This window comes from Pseudomyrmex gracilis, unplaced genomic scaffold (genome assembly GCF_002006095.1).
Source record: "Pseudomyrmex gracilis isolate BER0280 unplaced genomic scaffold, ASM200609v1 scaffold_222, whole genome shotgun sequence".
Taxonomy (NCBI): domain Eukaryota; kingdom Metazoa; phylum Arthropoda; class Insecta; order Hymenoptera; family Formicidae; genus Pseudomyrmex; species Pseudomyrmex gracilis.
The window spans coordinates 100,615-124,243 of record NW_018020806.1 but is presented as its reverse complement, the minus strand read 5'-3'; the positions used below and the strand labels follow the sequence as shown (position 1 = coordinate 124,243).

The following is a 23,629-nucleotide window of genomic DNA, read 5'->3' as shown; positions in this document are numbered from 1 at the left end:
ATAATAACGTAAGTTACTATTATAACTAATGACGTAATATAAATAATAAAAATAATACCGTAAGTTATTAAGTTATTTATAGTAATTTAAGTTACTATACTAAATAATACTCAGCTATGTGATAGTTACATTCAACTTTTTTTATTTTAGCGGGCAATGATGTCTGTAAGATATTTTGTAGTTATGCAGTGTGCCATACGTTAACAAAAAGATAAAACGTTACTTATCTAGACAATAACTATTTAATTAGTTAAGCTAGGAATACTCGAGTTATAGATACCTTTTAGTCCACAAGTACTCGTTAAAGTTACCTTATAATCGACTCGTCGCTTATAAAGTCGATCACTAGTTAACTCAATCTACTTCTAGTCAATTTTAAATTAACTTACAGTCGACTAATAGTCACCTCGGATAGTCGACTATTTTTTGAACATTCGTCATCTTTTAGTTGACTATAAGTCAACATACAGACTGACTTAAAAGTCGACTCTTGAGTTCTCCAGTCGACTTATAGTCAACTTTTAGTTGACTTCGTGTTGTTTGGATTATCAGTAATACACCACATGGACAAATGTGGCATAATTATCACTTATTGTTATAAAACATGTTACCAAAACATAATGAAAACTTTATTAAAAACGTTATATGTATATGGTAAAATAAAATATACACATGAATATATGTGTGTGTCTGCGTACACATATTAGATATTTTGTGTTTGTTTGTTTTTTGTATAAAAAATTATTCCGTAACCAGATACTCACACGTACACGTGTTTTTATAAGACACGCTTATAATCTTTTTTTGTGTTACAAGATTACAGAAGTTATTATTCAAAATCTAAATGTAAAGAGAGAAAAAAAAAGTACATATGAAACATATACTAAATGCGCTTATATGTGTATTATATACTTTCTCTCTCTCTATTTTATATGTGTAGTAATGAATATACACACATAACAAGTAAGTATGACAATTGTGTAATGACAGATGATATTGCGATTATACACTTTGCGCGATATTTCTGTTTACTACTTAAAACTGGTAAAAACACACTTTATACGCTTAGCCCGCACGACCTATGGGACACGAAATACATATATTAACTCATACTGATAATGAAGCGAGTTAGAATAATCGTAAATTTATCCGCGTCTTATCAACGCGTACGTAAGCATTTTTCTCTTCTTATGCAAAATGATTTTTATTAGTGCTGTTTTAAAAAAAACTCATAACTTTGTTCTTCAATGATAATATGTTTATTGTATAATACTTTCAGACATGATTGTTAATACGGTTTGAATAGCAAACCTATATATTGTAAAGAACAATACAACACTGTTTCCAAACGAAGTACTATCTAAATTTGTTTTCGAATCAAAATAAAGTAAAAGGTGCTTTTTCATTGATGTTCGTGTACATAAAACATACTTGGTCTGATTGTGAGTAATTTAACGTGTACATAAAACATACTTGATCTGAGTGTACAAACAAAGTGGTGCTGGTCATACTGATGATGCTTTACTGAGTAAAATCATTTGTGAAAACTATAAAACACACATACACAAGTAACATCAAAAATGTAAATTATGCGACTAACTGAGAGTAAAGCTGCAACAATTAAACCGTTGGAAAACGGTTTAACGTTTGTAACGTTACGTTACCAAGAAAAATAATTCCAAACGCAAGAAGCGATACACCTAATCACAAATAATACTTGTCACGCACGTTCATAATGGTAAAACACGTCACGTTACATTATTTCACATAAGCGCGTAAATTTACAATATGAGTTTAAAAAGTTGCTACTTTTCAAACTATTTTGTCGTCAATCTCAATATTATTAAAAATATTCTCTTTTATTGTCGAAATGTTTATATTAACATTTTTTACCATGTACTATTTTGTACGTGCATTTAAAGCAATCTTTTTCCCATAATTTTTAGTACGTCAGATTTAACACCAGGATAACGTTCTTTTCCGTTCTCGTCGACAATGTCGATGTACTTTTTCTCCAGAAATACCTCGAATCCCGCGTTCGCCGCTGATATTTGCGAGAATAGCGACGTGAACACCGAAGACGTTGCCGGGATATTGTATTCGCGACCGACGTGGTTCCTATATCAAAATGTAATCGACGCAAAGTTTGATAATTATTGACATATAAAAAATTACATATAACTGTCTTTAGAAGCGAAAAGGTAGATTGTTTTCTACAAGAAAAATTATTCAGCTCTTTTTATGTAGTTTTAAACCATACAATTGCAACTAAAGAAAACAATCTACTACGTCTATTGTGTCAACACGTTAAATTAAAGCGCTTGAGATAAATACCTGATTTTTAGAATATCCGTGCCTAATCCGTATCCTCGAAACTCCGGTGTTACGATGAGTCCAACGGCGTCCAGATACTTGTCTATTCCGTAACGATCGTACACTATGTCGGTCATATTCAAGGCGCAGAATCGATTTTGGCATTTTTCCGATGAACACTGCAATAATAATTACTTTTATTCACTTATAATCGGTACTCTTACACTGACAACATAACAGTTATGATACTGCATATGTTAAAATTTTTTTTGTTGGCGCGCGTGTTACTAAAAGTAGAACAATCATCTCAAAAAACTTAGATGATTGACGCATGATTGTGTTACATACTGACGTAAAAAAGTCGTAAACAATTTATGTACTGTGTACATTGTGCATCTATCGCACACAGATAACTAATTGGCGTAGTTACATTAGAAAAGAGTTGATTGTAACAACAAGATAAGCGATACAAGATGTGGCCACGGCTACAGTTAACGGATTGCTATAATTGTTGTTTGACCATCTACGCTTGCTCGTTAATTACTGTTTAACGCGTATATCTTTGAATGTGCAATCGGTTAAATATATAAATACTAGTACAGAAAACTAACATAGTAGATACCTTGTTTGAAATGGCGTCTCTTTTCTCTTTGTACTCAATACGAAGTACGTTCATACCCGCGAATATGGGTTTTCCGTTGTCGGGATTGTCGGTGAACGCTGCTACAGATATACCTTGAGAAAGCGATTCACGCCACGTTCTACTGAGGTCCTTTACGAATGCAAAATTATTTTTGACATCTGTGAAAATGAAAAATAGCAAAACACACAGCGCAATATACCAATATAAACGCAAATACTTATACTTATTGTAATTGTATAAAATTATTTCATTTCCGAATATATTTCTTCTGAGGATCAGAGGTAAATTTCATAATAAGTAGGTAACAATTTGAATACCAAGTAAATATCAAATTAAATATAATTAAGGTTTTAATACTTAAATGTGGTTTTAATAATTATTATTTAGTTTTGCGTTGTATGTTTACTCTAAAATTTCTTAATAACAAGTACTTGCGTAAATAATATTAAAGAAATAAAAAAAGTCTCTTCAAACCGAAACTTACTCAAACACACTAAGGTCGGTTCGTCAGCCAAAAAGTGTGTGCACATATGTTGAACAGCTTCCTCGTATCTGTCCTCAGGAATCTCTTGAATCGTGAATTTTTTCCGCTTTCCGTCCTTACCTATTTTTTCAAGTACTTCCCAAACTTTGGGCGGCTGTCCGGATGGCTTGATACGCTCCATATTACTCATCATTTGTTTTAAATTTGCATCGCTTTCTCAGTTCATTTTCCGCATAAACGTTCGTGTCGGATGACATTTGAATCAAACGTCATGAAAACAAAATATTCTCAACATTATACCGCAGCTGTTAAGTGAAGCAACGTACCTTGTAAACATGTCACGTTACACGAGCAAGATAGATATAGCTACATGAAGTCTACACGATTACGCGAGCTCAACTCTAAATTATTATCGACTTGACACAAGTACTACTCTAAAGAATATAATTGAACAATATAATTAAATTTAATTGTTTTTTTGGTAACGTGCTTCGAATTCAAAGATCAAAGCTAAGTTTGTTGCCAAATCCAATATATTACATACTTACGTTACAATAACAATAACATACGTAATATATGACAAATAGCATGTAAACATTCAACAATAACAGAAGACATGTAGACAAAATATAAGACATTGTATGGAAAAGCGTGTAAATTGCACGTAAAACGCGTATTGAAAATTTTATAAACAGATTATATGTATTAGCCGCGCGGAATTCTGGCGTATTTGCGCTTTAATCGCACGTGACACAACGAAATGTTACAAATTATAGTTTCAATCTTATCTGCTGTCTGTAAGCTTTTACATACATACAAAACAATTAATAATTAAAAGAAATAGTTTTATCCGTAACAGGCGTAAATTTACTTACGTGTGAGTACGCTTCTGTGTGAGTTAATGTGTGTTAATATATGGCGGAACTCAAGTGCACAATTGTCTACTAGTTGTAAATTTATAAAACTTTTGCGCGGTTATATATGTAATTCGCGTGTGCGATCTGTTCACTGAACGGCTTGCGTCGGACAATTGGCGTGAATTCTGTATGAACTACGATGTTTTATTTTCAATGTTTTGCAGCACACATGTGTTGGAGCAAGGCAATCTTGTCAAAATAGTAAAAATAATGTTATTGTCTTCTCTCGTTATCTTGTTTGATATACGAAATTTTCTGTTTCATTATTTCGATTAAATTCGGCATTGTCTTACCCACACAACACGAGTGACTGATTGTCGACTTATAGTCGACCTTTTTCAGTCAACTTATAGTCATCTTTTCAGTTTGACTTTGTGACTTTTAGCAGACGACTTAAAGTTGACTTTCGAAAGTCGACTATAAATTGACTAGAGTCACCTATTTGCCGACAATTAGATGGCTTTTAAAGGGTAAACTAAACATAATTATATATTGTCGACTTAAACATAATTGCATTTAATCAGCATGGTGTTGAAGGCTCCAAATATCCAAGATAATCACAGTAATATCACAAGGGCAATGAGAGCACGAACACTGTTGTTTGTGTGTTGAAAATTTATTGAATATATCGAGTGTACAAACGTTTCACCACACAAACAACAGTGTTCGTGCTCCCATTGGTTTTGTCACAGTAGTGTTGTAACATAAATATTTATGCATTTGTGTATATCTGACGTCTCCAGTCTCATTAAATGTCAATTAATCATTGTGATCATTGCGTCGGTTGTTTTTTAAGTATATTTTAAAAGTAGCGAAAATTATATAATAAAATACTATTTGTCGATGTAAAATTACCTTAAAGTCGATTTTTCAACGGTTGATTATAAGTCGACGCCAGTGTTTACAGTTTTTGAGACGCTTACAGCATGCGGCAGCGTGAAGAGGATGCGCACAACACGAGCAAGCATGCTGTAAGCGCTTAAGAGGATGCTGAATCGCTGGCAAAAGTTCGCTCAGCTGCTATTCAACCGCTATGCTATCGGGTAGGTGGTGTCATCTCTCGAAGCCAAATCACACCAAAACAAGGATAGATGACATGAAAGAACCAAGGATAGACATATGTTTCTCTCTGACGCTTCTGCTAAAATTGTACTAATCGTACTCGGAATTTTTGTTGCCTCACAAGGCTACAAAATCTTTTTTAAAACACTCAAAATATTAGTTCTATGTTTTTAGTTTGGGAGAAAGGTATTTTTATTTGGATGTACATGGCCCATTTTACATATAAAGTAAAAATATAGTTTTTGTAATAACAGTCTATAAAGTTTTTTTTGTTTTTCTTAAAGTTTTATGCTTTATCTTATTCTTTACTATATTTTTTTTATTTCTGGAGAAGCATTTTTTATTCCGATTCACAGTTTTCACAAAAAGTTCTAAATACGACATGAGGGTAAAACAGGAAAGTTCAACATTCTTTTAAGAGAGTCCTTGGATACCGACTATAAATATTTGTAATTCGACGTTTTAATACTTTGATTTTGTGTCGTATTTACTGCATTAAATCCAAACTACTTTTTTAAAATTAAATAAATTGTTCTAAGAAAGTGCGCTTGTTCTTTAGAATTTCGACATTCAGGATAAATTTTTTCTTTTATACAGTTTTCTTTTATAACCTCACTATATATTCATGTATGTAAAATTAATTCTAAGCTTCTGTAGGTATTTACACTGAACTGACACAAAGTACGACAAAAAAGAACATAATGACACTCAGATTATGATTTGACTACTTAATTAATGAGATAAATAATACTATTGTGATGAGACAAAATAAGTTATCATATGCTATCATTATAAATAAAAAAAGAGTTTAAAAGAGTATTTTATCTCATTTTCAAAAGCAATATTTAGTTACTTATATTTATGTCCTTCTGTAGAAGCATTTTTCATGTGATGCAGTACACAAAATAAGAAATTAGAGAAAATTAAGTTTCTAAACCGTCGATTTACAGGTCTTCATAGTCGTTATCGAGTACCCTCTTAATAATGTGACCACTGATTGATTTATTAGGTATTATTTGATATCTTTGTGTAGCATAGCAAATGTACTTAAAATTTAAAATCACGCTAAAATTGTAAGTTTATATTAAACTTTATTATTTAGACAAGTTAATAACTGTGTAATTCATGATATTTCACCTTATATATTTTTTTCTTTGGGATACTTTTTACTTTTAGTGAACACATTTATTGTGCTACTCTGAATAACCAAAATTGATTATTATAAGACGTCCCAGCTAACCAAAATTGATAAATCAAATAACTGAGTATTCTTTATAGAAACTTACGTTACTACGTAAAATACTATAAATAATAACGTAAGTTACTATTATAAATAATAACGTAATAGAAATAATATAAATAATACCGTAAGTTACTAAGTTATTTAGTGTAACTTAAGTTATACTATACTAAATAATACTCAGTTATGTGATACTTACATTTTACTTTTTTTACTTATCGGGCAATGATGTCTGTAAGATATTTTGTAGTTATGCAGTGTGTACGTTAAGAAAAAAATAGAACGTTACCTATCTAGATACTAACTATTTAATTGGTTGAGCTAGTAATACTCGAGTTATAGTTAACTTTTAGTCGACATGTACTCGTCTTAAAGTCACCTTATAATCGACTCGTACTCGACCTTTAATTAACTCAAAGTTTACTTCTAGTCAATTTTAAATCAACTTACAGTCTACTATTACTCACCTCGGACAGTCGACTATTTTTCGGACTTTCGGATTTCGTCATTTTTTAGTCGCCTATAAGTCAACATACAGACTGACTTAAAAGTCGACTCTTGAGTTCTCCAGTCGACGTATAGTCAACTTTTAGTTACCTTTGTGTTGTTTTGATTATCAGTAATACACCACATGAACGGATGTGGCATAATTATCACTCATTGTTATAGAACATGTTAATAAAACGTACTAAAAACGTTATTAGAAACCTTATATGTATATAGCAAAATATTATATACACATGAATGTATATGTGTGTGTCCGTGTACACATATTAGATATTTTTTTTTTCTGTTTTTTTGGTTTTTGTATAAAAAATTATTACGTAACCAGATACTTTCGCGTACACGTATTTTTATAGGACACGCCTATAATCTTTTTCTGTGTTACAAGATTACAGAAGTTATTATTCAAAATCTACATGTATAAAGAGAGAAAAAAAAAGTACATATGAAACATATAATAATTGCGCTTATGTGTATTATATACTTTCTCTCTCTCTCTTTTATGCTTAGTAATGAATATACACACATAGCGAGTAAGTATGACAATTGTGTAATGACAGATGATATTGCGATTATACACTTTGCGCGATATTTCTGTTTAATACTTGGAAATAGTAAAAACACACTTTATACGCTTAAGAAAGTACTGAATACCGACTATAGACACCTGTAAACCGACATTTCTAGAAGTCTTCTGGTGTCGTATTTACTGCATAAAATCTAAAATGCTTTTCCAGAAATAAATAAAATGTGCCAAAATTTATTGCTAGCTACTTGTGGTTGTCGAAAATAAATATACAATTTTACTGATACAGTTTTCTTCTATAACCTCATTATATATTCACGTGGCATAAGTATTTGTAAACTTTTATACGTATTTAAACTTAGATAGCGATAAAGATACAACAAAAAAGAATACAATAAAACATTTATGATTGGAATGTGTAGTTAACGAGAAAAAGAGATTCTCGTGATGGCAGTATAGGTTCTCATATGCTATCATTGTGAATGAAAAACAGAGTCTCAAAAAGCATTATATATCTATTTTCAAAAGCATTAAATGTTTATATGTATTTGCTTCTATAGAAGCACTTTTTATGTAATGCAGTAAAGAAACTTAAAAATTAAAAAAATTTAAGTTTTCAAACCGTCGGTTTATAGGTCTCTATCCAGTTTACAGGCCGGGCTTCAGTACCCTCTTAACCCGCACGACCTATGTGAAACGGAATACATATATTAACTCATACTGATAATGAAGCGAGTTGAGAAAATCGTAAATTTATCCGCGTCTTATCAACGTGTACGTAAGCATTTTTCTTTTCTTTTGCAAAATGATTTTTATTACTGCTGTTTTAAAAAAAACTCATAACTTTGTTCTTCATTGATACTATGTTTATTGTATAATACTTTCAGACATGATTGTTAATAAGGTTTGAATAGCAACCCTATATATTGTAAAGAACAATACAACACTGTTTCCGAACGAAGTACTATCTAAATTTGTTTTCGAATCAAAATAAAGTAAAAGGTGCTTGTTCATTGATGTGCGTGTACATAAAATATACTTGGTCTGAGTGTACAAACAAAGTGGTTTTGGTCATACTGATGATGCTTTATTGAGTAGAAACATTTGTGAAAATTGTAAAACACACATACACAAGTACCATCTAAAAGCTAAATTATGCGACTTACTGAGAGTAAAGCTGCAACAATTAAATTGTTTGAAAACGTTGCGTTAAAAGAAAAATAATTCCAAACGCAAGAAGCAATACAAATAATAACAAATAATACTTGTCACGCAAGTTCATAATGGTAAAACACGTCACGTTACATTATTTCACGTAAGCGAGTAAATTTACAATATGAGTTTAAAAAGTTGCTACTTTTTAAACTATTTTGTCGTCAATCTCAACATTATTAAAACTTTTCTCTTTTATTGTCGAAATGTTTTATATTAAAATTTTTATCATGTACTATTTTGCGCGTACAGTTAAGGCAATCTTTTTCCCATAACTTTAAATATGTCAGATTTAATATCAGGAAAACGTTCTTCTCCGTTTTCGTCGACAATGTCAATGAATTTTTTCTCCAGAAATACCTCGAATCCCGCGTTCGCCGCCGATTTTTGCGAGAATATCGACGTGAACACCGTAGACGTTGCCGGGATATTGTATTCGCGACCGACGTGGTTCCTATATCAAAATGTAATCGACGCGGAATTTGATTAGTATTGACATATAAAAAATTACATATAAATGTCTTTAGAAGCGAAAAGGTGGATTGTTTTCTATAAGAAAAATTATGCAGCTTTTTTTATGTAGTTTTAAACGATACAATTGCAACAAAAAAAAACAATTACTACGTTTATTGTGGCAACACGTTAAATAAGCGCTTGAGATACATACCTAATTTTTAGAATATCCGTGCCTAATCCGTATCCTCGAAACTCCGGTGTTACGCTGAGTCCAAGACTGTACAGATACTTGTCTATTCCGTAACGATCGTACACTATGTCGGTTCTATCTAAGAATCTGAAGTTATTTTGGCATTTTACCGATCCATACTGCAATAATAATTATTTTTATTCCCTTATAATTGGTACTCTTACACTGACAACATAACAGTTATGATACTGCATATGTTAAAATTTTTTCTGTTGGCGCGCGTGTTAATAAAAGTAGAACAATCATCTCAAAAAACTTAGATGATTGACGCATGATTGTGTTACATACTGACGTAAAAATGTCGTAAAAACTTTCTATACTGTGTATATCGTGCATCTATTGCACACAGATAACTAATTGGCGTAGTTACATTAGAAACGAGTTGATTGTAACAACAAGATAAGCGATACAAGATGTGGCCACGGCTACAGTTAACGGATTGCTATAATTGTTGTTTGAACATCTACACTTGCTCGTTAATTACTGTTTATCGCGTATATCTTTAAATGTGCAATCGGTTAAATATATAAATATTATTACAGAAAACTAACATATTAGATACCTTGAAATTTGAAATGGCGTCTTCTTTCTCTTTGTACTCAATAATAAGTGCGTTCATACCCGCGAGTATGGGTTTTCCGCCGTCGGGATTGTCGGTGAACGCTGCTACAGATATACCTAGCGAAAGCGATAAACGCCACGTTGCACAGATGTTTTTTACGAATGCGGAATCATTTTTGACATCTTTGAAAATGAAAAATAGCAAAACACAAAGCGCAATGTACCAATATAAACGCAAATAATTATACTTATTGTATTTGTATAAAATTATTTCATTTCCGAATATATTTCTTCTGAGATCTGAGGTAAATTTCGTAATAATTAGGTAACAATTTATATACCAAGTAAATATCAGATTAAAGATAATTGAGGTTTTAATAATTATTATTTACAAATATGCAAATAAATAAGATCGCATCGAGCCAATAAAAGGATGTTAATATACTAAAATAAATAGTTTAATGAACACGCTTTACATATATAAAAAATTAATTATTATTTAGTTTTGCGTTGTATGTTGAGTCTAAAATTTACTAGTAAAAATTACTTGCGTAAATAATATTAAACAAATAAAAAAACTCTTTTCTAAACGAAACTTACTCAAACACGCGCAGACCGGTTCGTCAGCCAAGTAGTATGTGCACATATGTTGAACAGCTTCCTCGTTTCTGTCCTCAGGAATCTCTTGAATCGTGAAATTTTTCCGCTTTCCGTCCTTACCTATTTTTTCAAGTACTTCCCAAACTTTGGGCGGCTGTCCGGATGGCTTGATACGCTCCATATTACTCATCATTTGTTTTAAAGTTGCATTTTTTTTTCAGTTCATTGTCCGCATAAACGTTCGTGTCGGATGACATTTGAATCAAACGTCATGGAAACGAAATATTCTCAACATTATACCGCAGCTGTTAAGTGAAGCAACGTACCTTGTAAACATGTCACGTTACACGAGCAAGATAGATATAGCTACATGAAGTCTACACTATTACGCGAGCTCAACTCTAAATTATTATTGACTTGACACAAGTACTACTCTAAACAATATAATTGAACAATATACTTAAATTTAATTGTTTTTTGTTAACGTGTCGAATTGAAAGATCAAAACTGAGTTCGTTGGCAAATCGAATATATTACATATTTACGTTACAATAACAATAACATACGTAATATATGACAAATAGCATGTAAACGTTCAACCATAACAGAAGACATGTAGACAAAATATAAGACATTGTATTGAAAAGCGTGAAAATTGCACGTTAAACGCGTATTGAAAATTTTATAAACAGATTATATGTATTAGCCGCGCGGAATTCTGGCGTATTTGCGCTTTAATTGCACGTAACAAAACGAAATGTTACAAATTATAGTTTCGATCTTATCTGCTGTCTGTAAGCTTTTACATACATACAAAACAATTAATAATTAAAAGAAATAGTTTTATTCGTAACAGGCGTAAATTTACTTACGTGTGAGTACGCTTCTGTGTGAGTTAATGTGTGTTAATATATGGCGCAACTCAATTGCATAATTGTCTACTAGTTGTAAATTTATAAAACTTTTGCGCGGTTATATATGTAATGCGCGTGTGCGATCTGTTCACTGAACGGCTTGCGTCGGACAATTGGCGTGAATTCTGTATGAACTACGATGTTTTATTTTCAATGTTTTGCAGCACTCCTCTGTTGGCGCAAAACAATCTTGTCAAAATAGTAAAAATAATGTTATTTTCTTTTTTCGTTATCTTGTTTGATATACGAATTTTTCTTTTTCATTATTTCGATTAAATTCGGCATTGTCTTACCCACACAACACGAGTGACTGATTGTCGACTTATAGTCGACCTTCTTCAGTCAACTTATAATCAACTTTTAAAAGTTTGACTTTTAGGGTGACTTTTAGCAGATGACTTAGAGGTGACTTTCGAAAATCGACTATAAATTGACTAGAGTTAACTATTTGCCGACATTTAGATGGTTTTTATAGGGTAAATTAAACATATTAATTGTCGACTTAAACATAATTGCATTTAATCAGCATGATGATAAAGGCTTCAAATATTTAAGATAAACACAGTAATATGACAAAGCCAATAGGAGCACAAACACTGTTGTTTGTGTGTTGAAACTTTATTGAATATATCGAGTGTACAAACGTTTCACCACACAAACAACAGTGTTCGTGCTCCCATTGGTCTTGTCACATTAGTCTTGTAACATATATATTTACGCATTTGTGTATATCTGACGCCTCCAGTCTCATTAAGTGTCAATTAATCATTGTGATCATTGCGTCGATTGTTTTTTAAGTACATTTTGGGAGTATTGAAAATTATATAATAATATACTATTCTTTCTCGTCAATTTAAAGGTACCTTAAAGTCGACTTTTCAACGGTTGATTATAAAGGGCCGTCTACAATGGAGAGTTGTAGGCCGTAATAGTAAGAAATTGACCAATCACAGACTAAGTACAGAAGAATAATCGATTGTGATTTGTCAATTTCTTACTCTTACGGCCTACAACTCTCTATTGTAGACGGCTCTTAAGTCGACGCTAGTGTTTACAGTTGTTGAGACGCTTACAGCATGCGGCAGCGTGAAGAGGGTGCGCACAACACGAGCAAGCATGCTGTAAGCGCTTAAAGCCTGTTCTACATTGATCGCAAAAGATGAATCGCACGATCGCATTGTCGCAAGGCGCAAGAATTGTGCGATTTGAGCGTCTACATAGTCATAAGTTACAGCCAATCAGCAAAGAGTAGAGAATAAAAAAGAAAAGAAAATGGTTTTTTGATCCACGTGAGAGATATTTTCAAATATTTCATAAAAATGGACGCAACAAAATATCGACGTTTTCCAATACTATTATTGCTTTGTGGCGTGCATGTGCAATTTTGTACTTGAGGTCACGAACATGGAATAAGAGAAGACGGTGGGTCCGTCCTATAAATAATTTTGAAAAACATCGTATCTTGGATTTTCATTTAAACTTATTTAAGGAAATAAAGTTAACTGATTACGAACAATTTTTCTTATATACACGTATGTGGCCACATATGTTTCAAGATTTATTAAATCAATACCTGCAATGTCATACAAATTATTGTTATAAAGTTTTGAACTATATGTTCTCTTAAATTTATTTCTATCAACAGGATCATCAACCAGATCATTGTCAGTAAATGTATTTTCTTTTAACTGAGTATTGTCTTTAAGACTGACATGCATTGGACGGTTCTTTGCACAAATTGAACTAGGAATACATCGTGACTCAATATTAAATGCACGTTTACTACTTTCACTTCTTGACAATATATTTCCTGATTTTTTAAGCATGTTTGATTTTGTCCTAAAAATAATAAAAAAATAATTTAATAATTCATGATACTTATATTTCGAATTCTTAATTAATTAATAAATTATAATCAAGCATAAGTACAGAATATGTGAAATATATGAAATGTTTAATGATATAAATACATGTAGTTTAAATATTTAATTATACATATTTATATTATACTTATTGTAGCACATACTAAGTAAACTAATGGATTTACAGTCTAATTATTATTAAATATTTAAGGAAAACCAAAAAGTATTAAACTAAAAGTAATAAATTAAATTAATGCAACTTATACATACTTATACATACTGGCGTGGTTTTATTACATCTGTTAGAAATAACAGCTCTTCATAAAGTGGCCACATTGGATTATAAATAGGCCAATTTGATCCAGCACCAGATCTCGGTTGAGATTCTCTCATTTTTTTATAATGACGGCTAAATGTAGTACGCAGTGTGCGAAATCTTTTTGCTGCAGCAGATCCTAAACAATTAAAAGCTTAATGTAGTAAAAAATTAACAACATTACATTATAAAGTTTCTATTAATTACTTACCTGTCATTGGAACTGGCAAAAGTGATCCTAAAGAGTCCCAGGCTAAGTTTTTTTTGTATGGAATTACTATACATTTTGGAACTCTTGTCCCAAAGTCCTGAATTATTTCTCACGAGTTTTATTAATTCAAGATCATTTTCATCTACATCATCGTCATTAAAGCTTGTGTCGAAAAATTCATCATCTCTATATTCTAAGTCACTCATTATAAATAATTTTTGAATTTCAATATATTGGTTATACGAATATAACAGATGAAAAAACTAAAAACATAAAAATTCTTAAAATCAACTTCAATAAATTTGATTTTGTGTATAAAACGAATAATGGATTATATACATACCTTAATATGCAAGTTAAAAATTGTAAAAAAAAGAACGAACAAAACGAGATAACGTAACATAATCAATTTTGTGACAAATATACACCGTATTAACACACGAGAGTGGGGAGCTCGATGCTTATTGGCTGTCGCAAGATCGCAGAGACGCAAACTTTAATTTTTGGCAAACTTTGCGATTTCTGCTTGCGACAACCTTACGACGATCGCAATATCGCTTGCGATCGTGCGATTCATCTCTTGCGATCAATGTAGAACAGGCTTAAGAAGATGCTGAACCGCTGGCAAACGTTCGCTTTGCTGCTATTCAACCGCTATGCTATCGAGTAGGTGGCGCTATTTCTCGGGACCGAATCAAACCAAAACAAGGATAAATGACATGAAAGAGCCAAGCATAGACATATGTTTCTCTCTGACGCGCTTCTGCTAAAATTGTATTAATCGTACTTGGACTTTTTCTTGTCTTACAAGGCTACAAAATCTTTTTTGAAGCACTCAACATATTTGTCTATGTTTCTAGTTCGGGATAAAGGTATTTTTCTTTGGAATTATATGGCCCATTTTGCATATAAAGTAAAAATGTAGTTTTTGTAATAACAGTCTATAAACTTTTTTTTGTTTTTCTTAAAGTTTTATGCTTTATCTCGTTCTTTACTATATTCTCTTTATTTCTGGAGAAGCATGTTTTATTCCGATTCTTAGTTTTTACAAAAAGTTCTAAATACGACATGAAGGTAAAACAGGACGGTTCAGCATCCTCTTAAGAAAGTACTTAGATACCGACTATAAATATGTGTAAATCGACGTTTACTTATTTGATTTTGTGTCGTATTTACTGCATCAAATCCAAAATACTCCTCCAAAATTAAGGAAATTGTCCTAAGAAAGTGCGTTTGTTTTTTAGAATGTCAAAATTTAGGATAAATTTTTTCTCTTATACAGTTTTCTTCTATAACCTCACTATATATTCATGTATGTAAAATTATTTCTACGCTTCTGCACGTATTTACACTGTACTGACACTAAGTACGACAAAAAAGAACATAATGACACTCAGATTATGATTTGACTACTTAATTAATGAGATAAATAATACTATTGTGATGAGACAAAATAAGTCATCTTATTTTGTCTCATCACAACAGTATCATATACTATCATTATAAATAAAAAAAGTTTAAAAGAATATTTTATCTCATTTTCAAAAGCAATATTTAGTTACTTATATTTATGTCCTTCTGTAGAAGCATTTTTCATGTGATGCAGTACACAACATTAGAAAGTAGAGAAATTTAAGTCTCTAAACCGTCGATTTACAGGTCTCCATAGTCGGTATCGAGTACTCTCTTAAGAATGTGAACACTGATTGATTTAATAGTTATTATTTGATATCTCTGTGTAGCACAGCAAATGTATTTAAAATTCAAAGTAACGCAAAAATTGTAAGCTCATATTAAAATTTATTATTTAAACCGGTTAGAAAAAAAATAACTGTTTAATTCATGATATTTCAACTTATATACATTTTTCTCTGCGATAATTTTTAATTTTAGTGAACACATTTATTGTATTACTCTAAATAACCAAAATTGATTCTTATAAGATGTCCTAGCTAACCAAAATTGACAACTTAAATAACTGAGTATTCTTTATAGTAACTTCCCCGATAGCCAAATGATAGCAGTATGCCAGCAGTATGCACGCAGGTTTAATCAGCACTTTGCAGCAGATTCCACTCAGCTGTGTCATCATAGTGAGTGAATTATGTAGGCACGATACGTAAAGAAAACAACACAGCAAAAATATAGAAATAAATAAAGAATGAAATGACAATAGCACGTTATGCTTCAAATCTGCTACATTTTTTGAGCAAGTTCTGCTTGATTGATGCAATAATATTTGCATCACGGCATGAAATATTTATATTCTTTTTTTTTCTGTTTTTCTGTCGACACTAGTTGAAATAACAGATTATGTTTAAATGCTGGCTATATTATACTAACATAATGTGTTATTGCAGACTTTGCAAAATATGATCACTCAGTCTTGGTTATCTGGGTTACGTTACTACTTAAGTTACTATAAATAATAATGTAAGTTACTAATATGACGTAATATAAATAATATAAATAATATAAATAATATAAATAATATAATAAATATAAATAACATAAATAATATAAATATTGACGTAATAAAAATAATATAAATAATATAAATAATGACGTAATATAAATAATATAAATAATACCGTAAGTTATTAAGTTATTTATAGTAATTTAAGTTACTATACTAAATAATACTTAGCTATGTGATAGTTACATTCAACTTTTTTTACTTTATCGGGCAATGATGTCTGTAAGATATTTTGTAGTTATGCAGTGTGCCATACGTTAACAAAAAGATAAAACGTTACCTATCTAAACAATAACTATTTAATTAGTTAAGCTAGTAATACTCGAGTTATAGGTACCTTTTAGTCCACAAGTACTCGTCTTAAAGTCACCTTATAATCGACTCGTCGCTTATAAAGTCGATCACTAGTTACCTCAATCTACTTCTAGTCAATTTTAAATTAACTTACAGTCGACTAATAGTCACCTCGGATAGTCGACTATTTTTTGAACATTTGTCATCTTTTAATTGACAATAAGTCAACATACAGACTGCCTTAAAAGTCGACTCTTGAGTTCTCCAGTCGACTTATAGTCAACTTTTAGTTGACTTCGTGTTGTTTGAATTATCAGTAATACACCACATGGACAGATGTGGCATAATTATCACTTTTTGTTATAAAACATGTTACAAAAACATAATGAAAACTTTATTAAAAACGTTATATGTATATGGTAAAATAAAATATACACATGAATATATGTGTGTCTGCGTACACATATTAGATATTTTGTGTTTGTTTGTTTTTTGTATAAAAAATTATTCCGTAACCAAATACTCACACGTACACGTGTTTTTATAAGACACGCCTATAATCTTTTTCTGTGTTACAAGATTACAGAAGTTATTATTCAAACTCTAAATGTAAAGAGAGAAAAAGAAAGTACATATGAAACATATAATAATTGCGCTTATGTGTATTATATACTTTCTCTCTCTCTATTTTATATGTGTAGTAATGAATATACACACATAACAAGTAAGTATGACAATTGTGTAATGACAGATGATATTGCGATTATACACTTTGCGCGATATTTCTGTTTAATACTTAAAAATGGTAAAACCACACTTTATACGCTTAGCCCGCACGACCTATGTGACACGAAATACATATATTAACTCATACTGATAATGAAGCGAGTTAGAATAATCGTAAATTTATCCGCGTCTTATCAACGCGTACATAAGCATTTTTCTCTTCTTATGCAAAATGATTTTTATTAGTGCTGTTTTAAAAAAAACTCATAACTTTGTTCTTCAATGATAATATGTTTATTGTATAATACTTTCATACATGATTGTTAATAAGGTTTGAATAGCAAACCTATATATTGTAAAGAACAATACAACACTGTTTCCGAACAAAGTATTATCTAAATTTGTTTTCGAATCAAAATAAAGTAAAAGGTGCTTGTTCATTGATGTTCGTGTACATAAAACATACTTGGTCTGATTGTGAGTAATTTAACGTGTACATAAAACATACTTGATCTGAGTGTACAAACAAAGTGGTGCTGGTCATACTGATGATGCTTTATTGAGTAAAACCATTTGTGAAAACTATAAAACATACATACACAAGTAACATCAAAAATGTAAATTATGCGACTAAGTGAGAGGAAAGCTGCAACAATTAAACCGTTTGAAAACGGTTTAACGTTTGTAACGTTGCGTTACCAAGAAAAATAATTCGAAACGCAAGGAGCGATACACCTAATAACAAATAATACTTTTCACGCACGTTCATAATGGTAAAACACGTCACGTTACATTATTTCACATATGCGCGTAAATTTACAATATGAGTTTAAAAAGTTGCTACTTTTCAAACTATTTTGTCGTCAATCTCAATATTATTAAAAATATTCTCTTTTATTGTCGAAATGTTTTATATTAAAATTTTTTATCGTGTACTATTTTGTGCGTACAGTTAAAGCAATCTTTTTCCCATAACTTTAAATATGTCAGGATTAACACCAGGAAAACGTTTTTTTCCGTTTTCGTCGACAATGTCGCTGAACTTTTTCTCCAGGAATACCTCGAATCCCGCGTTTGCCGCTGAGTTTTGCGAGATTATCGACGTGAACACCGTAGACGTTGCCGGGATATTGTATTCGCGACCGACGTGGTTCCTATATCAAAATGTAATCGACGCGGAGTTTGATTATTATTGACATATAAAAAATTACATATAACTGTCTTTAGAAGCGAAAAGGTGGATTGTTTTCTACAAGAAAAGCTATGCAACTCTTTTTATGTAGTTTTAAACCATACAATTGCAACGAAAGAAAACAATCTACTACGTGTAGTGTATCAACACGTTAAATTAAAGCTCTTGAGATAAATACCTGATTTTTAGAATATCCGTGCCTAATCCGTATCCTCGAAACTCCGGTGTTACGATGAGTCCATAAGCGTACAGATACTTGTCTATTCCGTAACGATCGCACACTATGTCAGTCAAATCCGAGAATCTAAATTGGCAGTTGTCCATTGAACACTGCAATAAGAATTATTTTTATTCACTTATAATCGATACTCTTACACTGACAACATAACAGTTATGATACCACATATATTAAAATTTTTTTTGTTGGCGCGCGTGTTACCAAAAGTAGAACAATCATCTCAAAAACCTTAGATGATTGGCGCATGAGTGTGTTACATACTGACGTAAAAATATCGTAAACAATTTATATACTGTGTACATCGAGCATCTATTGCACACAGATAACTAATTGGCGTAGTTACATTAGAAAAGAGTTGATTGTACCAACAAGAGAAGCGTTACAAAATGTGGTCACGGCTATAGTTAACGGATTGCTATAATTGTTGTTTGAACATCTACGCTTGCTCGTTCATTACTGTTTATCGCGTATATCTTTAAATGTGCAATCGGTTAAACATATAAATACTATTACAGAAACCTAACATAGTAGATACCTTTTTTGGAGTGGCGTCTTTTTTCTGTTTGTGCTGAATAATAAGTACGTTCATACCCGCGAGTATGGGTTTTCCGCCGTCGGGATTGTCGGTGAACGCTGCTACAGATATACCTAGCGAAAGCGATTGACGCCACACTGCACTCATGATTTGTACGCATAAGGGAGTATTTTTGAGATCTGTAAAAATGAAAAATAGCAAAACACAAAACGTAATATACCAATATAAACGCAAATAATTATACTTATTGTAAGTGTATAAAAGTATTTCATTTCCGAATATATTTCTTCTGAGATCTAAGGTAAAGTTCGTAATAATAAGTAACAATTTATATACTAAGTAAATATCAGATTAAAAATAATTGAAGTTTTAATAATTATTATTTACAAATAAGCAAATAAATAAGGTCGCATTGAGCCAATAAAAGAGTGTTAATATACTAAAATAAATAGTTTAATGAACACGTTTTACATATATAAAAAATTAATTATTATTTAGTTTTGCGTTGTATGTTGAGTTTAAAATTTACTTGTAAAAATTACTTGCGTAAATAATATTAAACAAATAAAAAAACTCTTTTCAAAACGAAACCTACTGAAACACGCGCAAAGCGGTTCGTCAGCCAAGTAGTATGTGCACATATGTTGAACAGCTTCCTCGTATCTGTCCTCAGGAATCTCTTGAATCGTGAATTTTTTCCGCTTTCCGTCCTTACCTATTTTTTCAAGTACTTCCCAAACTTTGGGCGGTTGTCCAAATAGCTTGATACGCTCCATATTACTCATCATTTGTTTTAAAGTTGCATCGCTTTCTCAGTTCATTGTCCGCATAAACATTCGTGTCGGATGACAGTTGAATTAAACGTCATTAAAACGAAATATTCTCAACATTATACCGCAGCTGTTAAGTAAAGCAAGGTACCTTGTAAACATGCCACGTTACACGAGCAAGATAAATATAGCTACATGAAGTCTACACGATTACCCGAGCTCAACTCTAAATTATTTTTGACTTGACACAAGTACTATACTCGTTACAACAACAATAACATACGTATTATATGACAAATAGCATGTAAACATTCAACCATAACAGAAGACATCTAGACAAAATATAAGACATTGCGTGGAAAAGCGTGTAAGTATCACGTAAAACGCATATTGAAAATTTTATAAACAGATTATATGTATTAGCCGGGAGGAATTTTGGCGTATTTGCGCTTTAATCGCACGTAACACAACAAAATGTCACAACAAATTATAGTTTCGATCTTATCTGCTGTCTGTAAGCTTTCACATACATACAAAACGATTAATAATTAAAATAAATAGTTTTATCCGTAACAGGCGTAAATTTACTTACGTGAGAGTACGATTCTGTGTGAGTTACTGTGTGTTAATATATGGCGGAACTCAATTGCACAATTGTCTACTGGTTGTAAATTTATAAAACTTTTGCGCGGTTATATATGTAATGCGCGTGTGCGATCTGTTCACTGAACGGCTTGCGTCGGCTAGTTGGCGTGAATTTCTGTATCAACTACGATGTTTTATTTTCAATGTTTCGCATCACACATGTGTTGGAGCAAGGTAATCTTGTCAAAATAGTAAAAATAATGTTATTGTCTTCTCTCGTTATTTTGTTTGATATACGAATTTTTCTTTTTGAATATTTTGATTAAATTCGGCATTATCTTACCCACACAACACAAGTGACTGATTGTTGACTTATAGTCGACCTTTTTCAGTCAACTTATAGTCAACTTTTAAGTTTGACTTTGTGACTTGTAGCAGACGATTTAAAGTTGACTTTCGAAAGTCGACTATAAATTGACTAGAGTCACCTATTTGCCGACAATTAGATGGCTTTTAAAAGGTAAATTAAACATAATTATAGTCGACGTAAACAAAATTGCATTTAATCAGCATGGTGGTGAAGGCTCCAAATATCCAAGATAAACACGGTAATATGACAAGGGCAATGGGAGCACGAACACTGTTGTTTGTGTGTTGAAAATTTATTGAATATATAGAGTGTACAAACTGTTGACCCCACAAACAACAGTGTTCGTGCTCCCATTGGTCTTGTCACATTACAGTGTTTATCTTGGATAATTGTATTTGTCATCGCGCTAACATATATATTTATTCATTTGTGTATATCTGACGCCTCCAGTCTCATTAAATGTCAATTAATCATTGTGATCATTGCGTCGTTGTTTTTTAAATATATTTTGAGAGTATTGAAAATTATATAATAATATACTATTNGTCGATGTAAAATTACCTTAAATTCGACTTTTCAACGGTTGATTATAAGTCGACGGCAGTGTTTACAGTTCTTGAGACGCTTACAGCATGCAGCAGCGTGAAGAGGATACGCACAACACCAGTAAGCATGCTGTACTGAAGCGCTTAAGAGGATGCTGAACCGCTGGCAAAAGTTCGCTCAGCTGCTATTCAACCGCTATGCTATCGAGTAGGTGGTGTCATCTCTTGGGACCGAATCAAACCAAAACAAGGATAGGATGAGAGAGCCAAGGAAAGACATATGTTTCTCTCCGACGCTTCTGCTAAAATTGTACTTGGAATTTTTCTTGTCTCACAAGGCATCAAAATCTTTTTTGAAGCACTCAAAATATTCGTTCTATGTTTAGTTTGGGATAAAGGTATTTTTATTTGGATTTATATGGCTCATTTTGCATATAAAGTAAAAATACAGTTTTTGTAATAACAGTATATAAACTTTTTTTTGTTTTTTTTAAAGTTTTATGCTTTATCTTATTCTTTACTATATTTTGTTTATTTCTGGAGAAGCATTTTTTATTCCGATTCATAGTTTTCACAAAAAGTTTTAAATACGACATGAGGGTAAAACAGGACGGTTCAGCAACCTTTTAAGAGAGTACTTGAATACCGACTATAGATATCTGTAAAACGACGTTTAATTATTTGAGTTTTGTGTCGTATTTACTGCATTAAATCCAAACTACTGAACCAAAATTAAGTAACTTGTTCTAAGAAAGTGCGCTTGTTCGTTAGAATTTCGAAATTCAGAATAAAATTTTTTTCTTATACAGTTTTCTTCTATAACCTCACTATATATTTATGTATGTAAAATTATTTCTAAGCTTCTGTACGTATTTACACTGAAGTGACACTAAGTACGACAAAAAAGAACATAATGACACTCAGATTATGATTTGACTACTTAATTAATGAGATAAATAATACTATTGTGATGAGACAAAATAAGGTATCATATGCTATCATTATAAATAAAAAAAGAGTTTAACCGAGTATTTTATCTCATTTTCAAAAGCAATATTTAGTTACTTATATTTATGTCCTTCTGTAGAAGCATTTTTCATGTGATGCAGTACACAAAAGTAGATAAAATTAAGTTTGTAAACCGTCGATTTATAGGTCTTCATAGTCGGTATCGAGTACCCTCTTAATAATGTGACCACTGATTGATTTAATAGTTATTATTTGATATCTTTATGTAGCATAGCAAATGTACTTAAAATTTAAAGTTACGCAAAATTTGTAAGTTTATATTAAACTTTATTATTTAAACAAGTTAATAACTGTGTAATTCATGATATTTCATCTTATATATATTTTTCTCTGGGATAATTTTTAATTTTTGTAAACACATTTATTGTGCTACTCTGAATAACCAAAATTGATTATTATAAGACGTCACAGCTAACCAAAATTGATAAATCAAATAACTGAGTATTCTTTATAGTAACTTACGTTACTACTTAAATTACTATAAATAATAACGTAAGTTACTAATATAAAGAATAACGTAATATAAATACTATAAAGAATACCGTAAGTTTCTAAGGTATTTATAGTAACTTAAGTTATACTATACTAAATAATACTCAGCTATGTGATAGTTACATTACACTTTTTTTACTTTATCGGGCAATGATGTCTGTAAGATATTTTGTACTTGTGCAGTGTGCCATACGTTAACAAAAAGATAGAACGTTACCTATCTAGATACTAACTATTTAATTGGTTGAGCTAGTAATACTCGAGTTAGAGTTAACTTTTAGTCGACATATACTCGTCTTAAAGTCA

General features: G+C 31.3%; 3 protein-coding genes across 9 annotated transcripts in view; all 3 read right to left on the bottom strand.

The window, feature by feature from the left end:
- Positions 1-1,287: 1,287 nt before the first annotated feature.
- LOC109858747 overlaps positions 1,288-23,629 on the bottom strand; it is a 31,197-nt gene continuing 8,855 nt past the window's right edge. For 2 of the 3 annotated variants that reach the window (XM_020436300.1, XM_020436301.1), the window contains 2 exons: positions 2,335-2,492; positions 1,288-2,118 (listed from right to left, as the gene is read on the bottom strand). In XM_020436300.1, coding sequence (XP_020291889.1) covers positions 1,917-2,118; positions 2,335-2,492 — 360 coding nt within the window. In that variant the 3' untranslated portion in view covers positions 1,288-1,916. Of the gene's footprint in view, positions 2,119-2,334; positions 2,493-2,935; positions 3,115-3,440; positions 3,746-4,315; positions 4,547-5,212; positions 5,329-23,629 lie in introns of those variants that run through there. The other variant, XM_020436302.1, reaches the window with a different exon arrangement.
- Positions 13,227-14,706, bottom strand: LOC109858750. Of its 2 annotated transcripts, XR_002250648.1 has the most exons (4): positions 14,415-14,706; positions 14,072-14,334; positions 13,815-13,999; positions 13,227-13,521 (listed from the first exon to the last, which is right to left on the bottom strand). XR_002250648.1 is itself a non-coding variant. In XM_020436307.1 (3 exons), the coding sequence occupies exons 1-3, from the start codon at positions 14,472-14,474 to the stop codon at positions 13,954-13,956; spliced, it is 369 nt and encodes a 122-aa protein (XP_020291896.1). In that variant the 5' UTR covers positions 14,475-14,706; the 3' UTR covers positions 13,814-13,953. The 2 variants fall into 2 exon arrangements, 1 of the variants encoding a protein (XP_020291896.1); XM_020436307.1 differs by lacking the exon at positions 13,227-13,521 and having other exon boundaries at positions 13,814-13,999.
- LOC109858748 lies at positions 17,881-21,937 on the bottom strand. 4 transcript variants are annotated; one of them, XM_020436303.1, is made up of 6 exons: positions 21,819-21,937; positions 20,895-21,126; positions 20,128-20,432; positions 19,533-19,711; positions 18,938-19,089; positions 17,881-18,721 (listed from the first exon to the last, which is right to left on the bottom strand). In XM_020436303.1, exons 3-6 carry the CDS (start codon positions 20,318-20,320, stop codon positions 18,520-18,522), a joined length of 726 nt encoding a protein of 241 aa, XP_020291892.1. In that variant the 5' UTR covers positions 20,321-20,432; positions 20,895-21,126; positions 21,819-21,937; the 3' UTR covers positions 17,881-18,519. The 4 variants fall into 4 exon arrangements, with proteins under 4 accessions (XP_020291892.1, XP_020291893.1, XP_020291894.1 ...); XM_020436304.1 differs by having other exon boundaries at positions 20,895-21,071; XM_020436305.1 differs by having other exon boundaries at positions 20,895-21,062.